Source organism: Anas platyrhynchos, chromosome 1, assembly GCF_047663525.1.
Source record: "Anas platyrhynchos isolate ZD024472 breed Pekin duck chromosome 1, IASCAAS_PekinDuck_T2T, whole genome shotgun sequence".
Taxonomy (NCBI): domain Eukaryota; kingdom Metazoa; phylum Chordata; class Aves; order Anseriformes; family Anatidae; genus Anas; species Anas platyrhynchos.
Genome location: NC_092587.1, coordinates 153051249 through 153063840, shown reverse-complemented (window position 1 = coordinate 153063840; position 12592 = coordinate 153051249). Strand labels below are relative to the sequence as shown.

At 40.7% G+C, this 12592-nt stretch overlaps 1 protein-coding gene across 11 annotated transcripts in view; it reads left to right on the top strand.

The window, feature by feature from the left end:
• MBNL2 (muscleblind like splicing regulator 2) overlaps window positions 1-12592 on the top strand; it is a 108559-nt gene that overhangs the window by 83874 nt on the left and 12093 nt on the right. For 4 of the 11 annotated variants that reach the window (XM_027443310.3, XM_038173469.2, XM_038173467.2 and 1 more), the window contains 4 exons: window positions 1165-1218; window positions 1883-2036; window positions 5265-5300; window positions 6716-6810. In XM_027443310.3, the coding sequence (XP_027299111.1) occupies window positions 1165-1218; window positions 1883-2036; window positions 5265-5300; window positions 6716-6810 (339 nt within the window). The remainder of the gene's footprint in view (window positions 1-1164; window positions 1219-1882; window positions 2037-5264; window positions 5301-6715; window positions 6811-12592) is intronic. The other 7 variants (XM_027443339.3, XM_072032451.1, XM_027443335.3 and 4 more) reach the window with 5 other exon arrangements.

Here is a 12592-nt window from a genome sequence, read left to right as displayed (position 1 = left end):
TCCACATTTCCACATACTGATGTCAAGATGGACATAATTGGCGTATCCTAAAAAAAGCTAAATATCAGCATGTGCCTGTAAAAAAAAAGAAAAAATCTGATTTATAAGTAAATTGTCCTTTCTTTCTGAAGGTTTATAAACATTATTTGCACTACAAAACTCAGAAGTAATATTTTATATGAAAAAAAATCAAAGAATGTCATCGTATCAGCCATAGGTTTAATCTTACAATGAAAATATACATAAATTTATATGTCTATGTACTATGCCTACATATTTTCTTTAAAAAAAAAATAATAATGTTGAACTAGTATTGTAAATCATACTTTAATGTTCACTTTTAAGCTGGGAGCAGTGTTTTCACTCCCTGCTCCCCAAGCTGGTACTGAAGGTTGTAGTGAAATTTAGAAAATATGCTTAAATTCTGAAAGGCTGGTTTTTTTCCTCTCAATGTAATGTGGTAAGTCACAAGGAAAAAAAAAATCTACAACAATGACCCACTTGTAGGGAAAAAAATAAGGAATTAATGATAAGTTAGTGTAAGACATATTGTGTAGTCTGTATTGGAAGAGGGCAACCTCTCGTTTTGAATCCCAAACTTATTGAATTTCGTGGTTTTATTACCTAAGACCTTCACCTTGCAAACTCAAGCATCGGTAGCGTTTGTAACGAATTACAACTTTCCCTAGTGCTTTGGATTTGAAAATCCAGCGTTCGAAATTGATTTTGTTGGCAAATTTGACTCAACTAACTTATCAGAAATTCTTGTAGGAGTATCCTTAAAACTCTCTGCATCTCTGTGAAGTGTTTATAAAATGCTTAATAGTGTCTGCAAGCTGCTGTTTTACTCAACTTTCCTGAATTTCAAACATCTATATTTTACTCTCTTATATGCTTTTAACTAAGGTATAGTAGATGCGTTTTTGCTTCAGTACTAATTCGAAAGTGTAATATTCATTTCTTTAGAAGACATTTTTGTTGTTGTGCATGCCTAGTGTTTTTTGTATGTTGTATATTGCATTCAGAATATTTTTTTCCTTCTCACCTATCCACAATGCAATGCCGTTCCCATGACGCACCTCTGCTTGCTGTTTACCTGTATGTTAATTCGCTTGACTCCCATTGGCCCACTGCCATCATGTGCTCGCTGCCTGTTATTAAAAGACTCAGTCGACTGCCAAAGCAATGAAGCGACCTCTCGAAGCAACTGTAGACCTGGTACTTTGACCTTTCACCTTTTGCTTTGCATGTAGCTTTTTTTATTTATTTATATATATTTTTTTTTTTCGGAGAAGCAACTAATGAAATTCGTACCGCTTTCTTTTGAACATCAACCGGAAATGATTTCACATACTCTTAATTTACCGGCAACTCGGTACCGTATTTATCCATCTCATTCTCATACGTAATAAACGCAGAACGATTTCGTTTGGTTCCTAACATGGTTTCATTTTTAAATACCTCCTCATAAAAAGTCGAATTGAGATAAAACTGCTTTTGTAATTGAAAACGCTTAACATAATCCATTAATCTATATAATAATAGGAAACAATACTTAAATTAAAAGAACATACTTGGCAATGAAACACAAGTGGTTTTTTCTCCCTATAATATTTGAAAGCCTATTTAAAGGAAATGCCATTTTCGTTGCTTTAAAGGCCTTTCTTTTCAGTAGTTGTGCTGCTACAGTTTTAGGTTAATAGTACCACGCTTTTGCTATCAATAACAAAATTTCACTCATTTTACATTGCTGTGCTTTGAGTTAATATGCATGGCAAGGCATCTTTAGCCGCTTTAAAAATAATAAGTTTTTGTACTTTTGTATATGTTGCAGACAACGCCTTGGGAATTACACTGTTTTAACTAACTTTCTTATTTACAGGCCTTTCCTCCCGGTGTTCTTCACCCTTTACCAAAGAGACAAGCACTTGAAAAAAGCAATGGTGCCAGTGCCGTTTTCAATCCCAGTGTCTTGCACTACCAACAGGCTCTTGCCAATGCTCAGTTGCAGCAACATGCAGCGTTTATCCCGACAGGTATGTTGCACCCGCACTGACCCCAGGTTGTGTAGGGTAGCCTCTACCTCAGCCAGTTGCGCTTAAGGAAAGGTTTTATTATGCTCCCCGCCCTGCTTGAGATGAGGCCTGCATAGTTATTTCCACGCTGGTTTAATTCCTTCTGCAAAGTGTGAGGGTTCAAGCTGAAATCCCGGCACGCCGTTAGGCTGCTTTCCATTTTCATAGCCTCCTTCATCATCGCCCACAGTTCGCCCTTTTTTCCTACATCGATTTGGCTGTATTTTGACTTCACCTGCTAGAGCTTTCCCAGGGAACGAGAGGGCAAAACACTGCTGGGAAAATGCTGGGAAAAGCATAGGGCTTTGAAGATGCCACGGGTGTCCCTCCATGGCCCGTCCGTTGCTGCTCTGCAGCAGGTTGAGAACGGGTGCCCCAGCACGAGCCTTCTGCTCATACCCGCACAGGAGCATCCTCAAAACAAATTGCTCCCCGCCTCGGCACTAAAGGGGCTTGGAGGCATCAGGTTTGTTCTCTTGGCTTTCCTTTTGTCACGCTACCAGTACTTTTCCTAGCATTTGCAGCTAATAGCTGAGGTTGTAGTTCTTCGTCCGGGTGAGCCAAAGGTGAGAGGATGCGCTTTGCATGTCAGTGCGCAGAAGCCTGTGAGGTCCAGAGGCTTGAGCTGCACCATGGTGCTGGTGCTGGGGCTCCTCCTCAACACCACGAAGGAATGAATGCACTTGGTATTTGCATAAACAGTGACACCAGAATCCCCTAAATTATGTCAGTTGCCCCTACTCCGAACTTTCTGCAGCTGAACATCCTCTCTAAGGACCAATGTGATGTGGTCTGCGGTTGACAAATAGCATGTTCTGGTATCAGAACGTGATCATGGAGAGCAGTCAGAACCCTTTATAACAACGTGTTTGCAAACGCACTTAACATTTCAGCAATATTATTTTAGTTTATAGGAATAACACTGGTTTAAACAGGGAATGAAACACAACACGCAAGGATTGCCCAATCTATCAGCATCCCCGTATGTCTCTGAAGATGAAAACAAACACAGATGGCATTGACTTCATGAGATTTTGCTATAAGGCCTGAGTAACAACCTTGGAGCCTGCCCCTGTGTTGATAATAGCAAGTTATAGAATGCTGTATTTTTAGCACACTCGTACACCAGAATATCTGTGGCAGAAAACATGCAGACATTTATGGGAGTATTTAAAAAAAATGGTGAGACTGCCTATTTGGACATGAATGGAAGACTGCCCTGTGCTTAACGATGTAGAAATTTATTGTATATCATAACCCTAACAATTTGTACTGATATGCATTACTCCTGCTCTTAAGCGCTCCCTTTCAGGGCTTATCACTGTTGTAAGGAACTGCCATAGAACTTAAATTAACTATGCAAAATAAAGTAGTTAAAACTTTTTTTTTCAGTGAAATAGCGTTTGGATATTTTCCATATTTTTTGAGTGCTCGTGCTTCTTTAAGTAGCTCATTCTTTGTGCCATTTATTGTCCATCCCTCTTTCTGGCTAATGGCTGTAATGACAGTAGTACCTTATAAATTTCTCATGGTAGAAAGGGTGGATCTTGGAACCAAACCTTAAGGGCCGGATTATTGACAAGCCCAAAACAAGAGCTCAAAAAGGAAGAGGGAGGGATAACAAAGCAGACGGAGCCCAGGCCCGGAGTGGAAAGCCTTTCACAAGATGTTGAACCTCCTGCTTTTTGTGAACACCATCAGGGCATTAGAGAGAGGAGAGAGGTGTAGGAGGAAGCTAGAAAGAGGGAACCCGCTCTATATGAGTGGGTGCAACATGCTTTTTGTTAAAGACGCTTTATCCAATATTCCCATGTTTCCTGGGAAGTCCAAGAGAAAGTTGGATTTGGTGGGTGCGAGGCCTGTCATGTCACCTGGCCCTAAGGAGCAATGCATGACGTTATCTGTTGGGTTTTAAATGATGATGTGATATTTTCTGAACTGGTATAATTTTCAAATGTGTTCCTTGTGTGTGTGTGTTCGTGTGTGTTAAAAAAAGTTAACTTTTAAGACAAGTTTTGCTGCTGGAATATATATAAAACGTAATTGTTTTATATAACCTCTCTGCTTTCTTAACCACTTGCTCCCCTAATAAAACGTGTGGGGCTTCACTGAGCATGGCTTACCTCCAAATTTTTGCATTTCCCATGTTTTACATCAGTTTGATTGCTTCATCGCCTCTCCTTCTTGTCTGGTGAATGATCTCAAAACCAACAGATCCTCTCTCTCCTCCCATCGCTGTTCGTTAGCGTTTTTATGGCCGCTAGACTAGGAACTGTGTGTGTTCTCTGGGGGTTGTTCTTCGGTAAGGTCATTCATAGTTATGCTGCTGCTGCTGTGATGGGCGGGGAAGAGGCTGCTGTAATAATTAAACAGGAACACAGGAAGCATATTTGATTTTATATCAAATATGTGTGTACGTGGCGGTAGTCTCCTTGCCTCCTCACCTTCACCAGCTTGCTATATGCCCTGTACTGAAAACACGTTGTTGTTTTTTGTTTGTTTGTTTGATTGATTTTTTATTTTTCTTTTCATTTGGTCTTTTTAGAAAGGCTAAAGGTGGACTCAGCACCAAAGCCTATGGAACCTTTTGCTGCAAGGGTACATACACACTTACACATGCTTAGCTTGGGAACTGTCCCAGTAGTGTTTTCGCTGGTCAGAAACACCTCTCTGCTCCAAGCCTTGCATTAAGAACACGTATGTCAACATAAAACATAAATTAGACAAAGCTTCTGCAGAGCGATATTGGGTACTTCCATTTTAACTTTTTCCTCTGCTGCAGAAAAAGTTGATGAATCTGTGCAGCACTAAGCTCACTGAATTATGCAGTGAGTTCTAAAATTGCCAAATAATGTGATATTTAATCATAGATGTTTCTGTAAACAAAAAACCAGTTGCTGCAGTAGTACTAAATGAAAGGGTAAAAGTACTGAAGGAAAGAGCTTATGAAGTATCTTGTGTGCACACAGAAACATGCCAAAAGTCATACAATATACCCAAGTAGGAATTTAATATGAACATAATCACATTTTTATGTTAAAGCAAAACTATGAATGACCTTAATCCTTCATTTAACTAACTTACTTATCTGTGGTTATGCTTGAATCTCACTTTGAATGTTAACTCTAAACAGCTAACCTGTTTCTTCCCTTTATCCACTTTTTTCACCTATCATTGCATGACACGCAGGGTCAGTTTTGTGCATGACACCCGCTACCAGTATTGGTAGGTTCCAAATTTCTTTATTGATCTCTTTTATAATGTATATGATGTATATTCACTTGTTTCAAAAATCCTAGGCGAGATTTAGCCAATGACTAGAATTAAAGGTTCACTTGTCCTTCTGGTTGACTTTGTGCAGTATTTAGATTTGTAGAAGAAGCTGCAGTTTAGATGTGATATCACCTGCTATAACAACTACACTGCAAAAGCATAATATCATGAATTCCAGTCTGCTTTTCAGTTTTCAAAGTTTTATTTCTCTTTATATTTTATATTGTCTAGTACTATAAAATCATAAAATACTGGAAAAGCCAGCAAGTTTCATCAGTGTTTTAAAGTTTCATAGTGGTGTGCCTATTTCTCCTTTTTGCTGTGTGTTAGAAAGTTTTATCAGCGTTTCCCAGAAATGCATGCTTTGATCTACAAAGGGTCTGTTGAAACCCATGATCTGAATCTTACTCTTCCTTGAAATACATTTGGAATGAACATTTGGGGCATGCAAAATTGAAGTCCAGTGCAACAGACTTCAAGATGGAAAAGTAATCTTCCTTCTATTCTGTAGCCCCATCCCAGTGATTTTTTTTTTTTTGTGGGACTACTCAGATAAGCAGTTAAAGCATTGAGCCTTTAAAACATGAAGTTAGTATTCTCTCATGAAGATGCTGATGAAAATTTGTTCTTAAAATGAGTAAAAGCAGCAACTTTCACAAAATTGACCTTGCTTTTTTAGATCAAAATAGTATTTAAATCAGGAAAATGATTATTATCCTTCTGATTTTTGCCTCAAAGCAGATGGCAATTTAGCTCTGGTAAAGTCTAGCAGTTTTGCAGTGCTAGTAGAAAAAAAAATGCATAAATTGGATTATAAAGGAAGACAGCGAGTATCTGGCTTACTTAAAAATGAAGATGCATGAAAATAATTTGGTTTTAATTCTGTTTAAAAATTAAGATAAACAGTTACAATTTTCCTTCCCAGTTCCAAACGCTCTCGTTTTTTAGCAGACTTTTATTTTGGAGTGCTTTATGGCAACACTGGGGAGAAAAAAAAATCGTCCCTGTGACAGTTCTCAGGTACCAGGCTATTTTGGCAGAGGCCTTACGTATTACATAAGTTATCCCATTCTTTGAGATAACATCTGCATTTTCAATGTTCCTTGCTCTTTTTTTTTTTTTTTTTTCTGGGAATCGCCGATTGTGTTGACAACCTTCCTTTAATTGTACTTGTAATAAGCTATTTTCCCTTTTTTTTATTTCTCCGCCACGCTTTCTCGCTTTGCACTGTGATTGCATGCCATCTGCCGGTTTAACCCATGACGATGGCTTGCCGCTCTTGATATTCACCATGCCAAAAATACCACTTCTCTTACCATAATGCTGCACCCTCCTGTTCATTGCTTCCATGGTTCCCCTCCTGAAAGTACCCATGATGCACAACGCTACGGCCGCCACTGTCTCTGCAGCAACAACTCCTGCAACAAGTGTTCCCTTCGCCGCAACAGCCACAGCAAATCAGGTTTGCTCCTTTTAAAGCTTTCTTTCACAAGATCCCGAACTCTAAATGAGTGCTGAGATTTTTATTTACTTTTATTTTTTTAACAAAAAAAATTCTCCCGGAGAATTTTTTTTTTCTCTGTGTTTACCCCATCAAATTTTTACTTTTATTTTTAAGTCGTTTATAGCAAGTGTTTGTGGGACAGGTTGCACTTATTTAGAGTTAACATTTGTTGCAAATAATGATGTAGCTGTGTTTTGTGTTGCGATGTTTGTACCTAATTATTGTGTAATTAACCCAGCTGAAGTTAGAATCACCATAGTACTGGACTGCTTACAATAGTCTGTTATTAACTCCTTAAGTTCAAATGAAGACCATCACAGATTCCAAATATTCAGGTGTGTTAATGTAACCTTCTCCATGCAGTGTGTGGAAGTCACTAATTCGTAAGCATGGAAGCTGTCTGAAATAACAAGCAGAACAAGGCAGCTAAAAAAAAATGAGAGAAACAAAACTGAATGTTTTCTGTAAATGCTAGTGATCAAAACAGTCCTCGAGGTATTTATGACTGTGTCTGCTTTATGTTCGAAAGAATATCTTTGACCTGGAAAGAGTATTTCCCTAAGGAAGGACATTATTTCAGCAATTCCCCAGGATTATTGGCGGAGACAGACTAGGCAAGATGAGACTTTCTCCTTTTCTTCTGCGGTTTGTTATGTTAATGGCAGTTTTCATTCTGCTAGGGTCTCCCCCTCCTCCAGTAGGACCTGGTCCATAAGGACGTGTATCTATTGCAGCTTCTTCCCTTCACTCCACTGAGGCTCAGCCCTGGCTTTTTCCTGGCTTTGTCACACTCGGGCACTTCCATGAACAAGCTGGGGTGCCCCGTTTTCCCTCGGGACTGGAGAGGTCAAGCTGCAAAGAGAGCAAGAAGCCAAAAGAAAGAAAAGGGCTGTGTCCCAAGCATGTCTCCCCTTGTTTGCTTCTGGCCAGACCAACATGCTGCTGCAGACCTAGCAGAAATGCACACCCGTTGAATGATTCCCTCCACCTGCCAAGGAATTACGGGGAAATTCGTGAAAATGTTTTGCTTAATAATGTTATACTAGCAGATTTATTTATTTTTTCTTTTTTTTTTTTTTTTTGAAGTCCCAAAATGGGTTAAATATCTCGCAGATATTTAAAACAGATTTTGCTGTAAGAATTTTTAATAAACTAGGAAAAATATACTACCTCTGAAATACACCCAACTTTCTGAAAGAAACACAAACTAGTCCATTTTCTCTTCATTTTTTTGATAGGCTTGTTTACCAAGACTGTGATGTTTGTGCTTCTAGCGTTTTCATCAAGAGAAGGTTGTCATTTTGTGCGCTCCTTTCTGAGGGCTGGCATGTTTTATTGAAGAAAACACTCGAGGAGGATGAGGAGGAAGGTGTAGCGGGCACATGATGCATTTAACCATCCTTCCCTCCTACTTTTTAGGGTGTGGTAACATAGCAGGCAGTGTGGTAATGTAGCAGGCCAATGCTCTGGCTGCGTAGGCCAAAGAGCCTGTGGGTGCATGGGATCACAGGTTCTTGGTTCACAATGTCTGCTTGGTGGTACCCAGGACAGTGATGTGATCCCAAAGTGGCACTTGAGAATAGAAAATGAGAAAATTGGGCAGTTTGGGGGGAGGGGGTCACCATGCACTGCTGTGGAGATGCCCAGGAAGGGTGGTGGGAAGGCAGCCATGGCCTCCTGCACCAGAGGGGCTGGCTGTGGCCGAGGTCGAACAAAGGTATAGGCACCTACAGCAAGAGCAGTAAGCAGTCGGAGGGCTTTTTACAGGGAATACTTTCACACAAGTAACTTGTGCTGCTTGGGAGTCTGAGGTGTGCCCCAATGCATTTTCTGACCTAGCAGGACAGCAGACAGAGCCCCTCCTTTCCCAATGCAGATTTTGTTTGCATTGGTGGATTAGAGCATTTTAAGTATAACAGTAGTTGTAAAAGCGTCTGTATTTATTTAGTTGCATGCATGTCTCTTTTTCTCTCTGTATACATATAATTCCATGCTGAAATTAAAGGATGGTTTAACACAGGGATGGGTTTCCACTTGGACTTCAGCCACTTGGAAGCTCAGCATCCAGTTCATCTGCTCTTCTAGAAGTCCTTGTTGGAGCAAGATAAGTTGCCCTGGAGGGTCCTGGCTCTTTCTGTTGGCTGTGGAAGGAGTTTAGTAGAGCAACTGAAGCTCTGCAGCACCACAGTTAGAAGGGATGAGTCCCACCCCAGCAGGTTTTCTCATTGGCTTCTGCAGTGTGTGCCATCACTGTCTTCTTCTCACTCCTGCCTTTGTTGTAGCCACTGTAAACCTTTAAAAGCTACTTTAAAAAAATGTGAAAGCAGGGAAAGGAGGAGTAGTTACTTCTTTATAAGAGGCAAGGCTCCACCTTTGCTGTTTATTTACACCTTCCTAAGGGTTGAAGACCACACTACACCAAGAGAGGCCATATAGTAACTCTTATGTTCCCAACCCTTGATGTTCTATCCCAAGAAACATAGCAGCAGAGGGTAGTTAACTTGAGTTCACCTGTTAAGACTGAGCTCATGGTCATCATGTCCTTGTGTGGGTTTAAATTCTGTTGTATATTTCAGAAAAGGACATCTTTATTCCCATCTAGATAAAATTTCCTTTTCTGGTCTGTGCCACACTGCAGCCTCTTTACCTCTTTGTGGGATAGTTTCCTCCTCCCAGTGTATCTACTGCACTTTTTTAATCAACATGCAGCCTTCACACCATTCCTTTTCTGCTCCCGTGGCTTCTCCTCACAATGCCAGGCATGAAAGGAGAGTCACAGCAGTGGTGAATCATTTCACTCAATACCTTTCGGCTTAATATTCGAACCTGGAGAAACATTGCTATACTTCCTTGTGTTGAGTCTGATGATCCAGGTGTCCTAGAAGCACCAGTGGGAGGAAACATCAACATCCCAAAAGCCATGGAGTTGCTCAGGTGACAGCTGAAAAGAACTAACAACTCTGTAGGGTCCAGAAAATTATATAGCACATGCTGTCGGTTTGTACTTTGAAAGGAGATGAGCTGTGTCTCATGTCTTCTACAGATTGTTCTTCTCTGAAAATAACATTAGTGACAGGGTGCAAAACGGGCCTGCGTTGACCCGTTCACAGTCATTCACTTTCGGCCAGCAGCTCTCTGTGTTTTGTGATCAGTATGAGTGTGGATAAGGCACAAGAGAAGACTGTGTAGGATTAAAAGCTATATCATAACGCATACATGCAGGGAGACCCAGCTAAGAATATACAGAAAAATTGGGAGTCTCTTGTGTTTCCTGATTACAGAAAATACATTTTAAACCCAAAATAATTTTATTTTAGTGTACTTCAGAGGGGAGGAGAATTTCTGGATCAGTTCTGATAAAAAAATGACTCAGTTCATACAAGATCTGTCAGTGTCACCACCCACTGCATGGGGGCATCTTGTGAGGGGAACCCCACCACTTACTGTAGCTGCCAGGACTGATGAGAAGGGAGCGAGCAGGGACATCTGCCCTGCTTGGGTTTTCCAGAGAAAGGCAGGTGGGCTTTGAGAGCAATGTGAGGAGTCTGGAAGCACGAGCAGCAAGAGAGGAGAGCCCTCAGTAACAAACCCCTTCCCCTTTTCCTCTTCCCCTGTTCACAACTGCTCCAGCAATTCCCACCAGAATGGTGCTGGAGGCTGAAGCTGCTTCACCTTACTTCAGGCTTAAGGAACTTGGGTGTTTTGGGATGTTGACAGCATTGCTTTGCAGGATGGAACCAAAAAAGTTCCAAAAACTGTGGAGTAACTGAACAACATCAGGGAACATCAACGGAGGGTTTGGTACTAGCTCCCTCTAGTGCATGTCTGTGGTCAGAGAAATGTAAGCAACTTATTTAAAACACTAGTGCAGTAATTCTGTATAAATATACACTTCAGATATTTTTAACACAACTTTTAATTATTACTCATGTAGATAGTGGGATCAGACAGTGGACCAGATAGTACCTGAGCAAGCAGATCAACTGTTCCCCACTCAGCTTCACTCACAGGTGGCCATGAGATTCCAAAGAGGACAATCTGTCCTGATATTACCTGAGAGAAATGTTATACTGAATCCCAATTTTGAATAATTCCAGCATACTTACAGCTGGTTTTGTTGTTGTTGTTCGGTTGTTTTGTTTTCTTTCAGTTTGGTTTGTTGTTTTCTGTTTGTTTTGCTTTAGTTTCTAAGTAGAAAGCCTTGCTACTACTTCATTTACATTACAAACACACATTGCTGAGTCACAAGGATTACAAGGATTAAAGGTTAGGACTGAGTCTGAAATAAGGGCACCTAGGAGTTGGTATCTGAGTATACGTGTCTACATGCAAGCTGGAAATGTAAGTGCCTGTAGCAGGCAGTAAAGATTAACAGCCTGGTCTGGAGAACAGCCTGGCTCACCCTCCTGAAGGTGCACAGGCCTTGATTTGCTTGCCTAAACATGTGCCTGCTGACATTTAAGATTGTCCTAAGATAACCTTGAATGTCTAGGTTATCCAAGACGGGCTTGTCAGATACCGTACAGGACCTACAGGCAAATCTGCCCGCTTCTGAATATGCAGCTGGACCACAGGGAGGAGGCCTTAGCCCAAAGTAGTCAAAGCCTGGTGAGCAAATGCACTGATGGGAGTTCAGACACCAGCATTATGTTTTCATCTGTGTCCTCCAGCTTACTGAGCGCTTATTTAGTTGTTGGTTACTACAGGACGATTACCAATTTCCAAATTGCTTTAAATAAGATAGTTTCACTCACATCACTTTGGTACAGAACAGAACAAGCCTGTATTTCCTACAGCAATGAAAATGGGCCAAAGACTGACCATATAAAAAGAGAATTACAGAGAATACTGGGTAGAGATACTGCTTAGTCACAATTCTGCTGGTTACGTGACTTTTCGCCAAAGAAGAGAAATTAAAAGGTATATCTAGTAGAAAAAACAAAATGCTTATAAGCCATGTCTGAAAAGAATTATAAGATCAACAGGCTGTCTCATGCTAAGGCTTGTGATTATCTAGCACAGCTGTTTTAAATTATGCATCAGTGTTCACACTAAATTAGGTGGCAATTATGCAAATATTAATTATGAAATCGTTCGGTAGCCTTCAGTTTTGTGAAAATCTGTAAAAATACAAAGAAGCGAAAATAAAAATGGTTATGTTACATTCAAGTACCACAAACAAGAGAACAATTAAAATGTTTGCTCAGATTCAAGAAGTCATTAACGCTGTGCTAATGTGCCAAATATTTTGTGGGGATTTGATGAGCCCGGAGCGGCAGCTCTCTTGGGCATGAGGGGAGCAGGGAAGTACAGCATGAAAACACCTCTCTTGGCCAGGATCGGTGTGGGGCTGCCCGAAAAGGCAGATTGCCATTAGACCAAAATATCCTGTGGCACCTACTCAGCCCCATGCAAGCAAATTTCTTCGTCTGCATAGAGCAAAGCATGGAGTGACAGCTGCTCTTGTAAATAGAGCCCTGTGTCCCCAAAAAGGGTGTTTTCTCCAGGCTGTGCATTTCACCCCAAGAAGCCGCCTGCTAGGGCAGATGGCTGTCGTCAGAGCTGCTGAGGAGTGAAAAGGCTTTTTCTGTCTTTTTCTGTCTCCTGCTCCCTTTGCTCCTTGTGGAAACCTGCTGAACATGTAAACAAGGAGAAGAGCAACAATATGGTGGGGAAGTGAGTTGGAAATCTGGAAACGTCCTTGTTTGGATTTTTAAAAACAAACTTTAAGAAAGGAAGA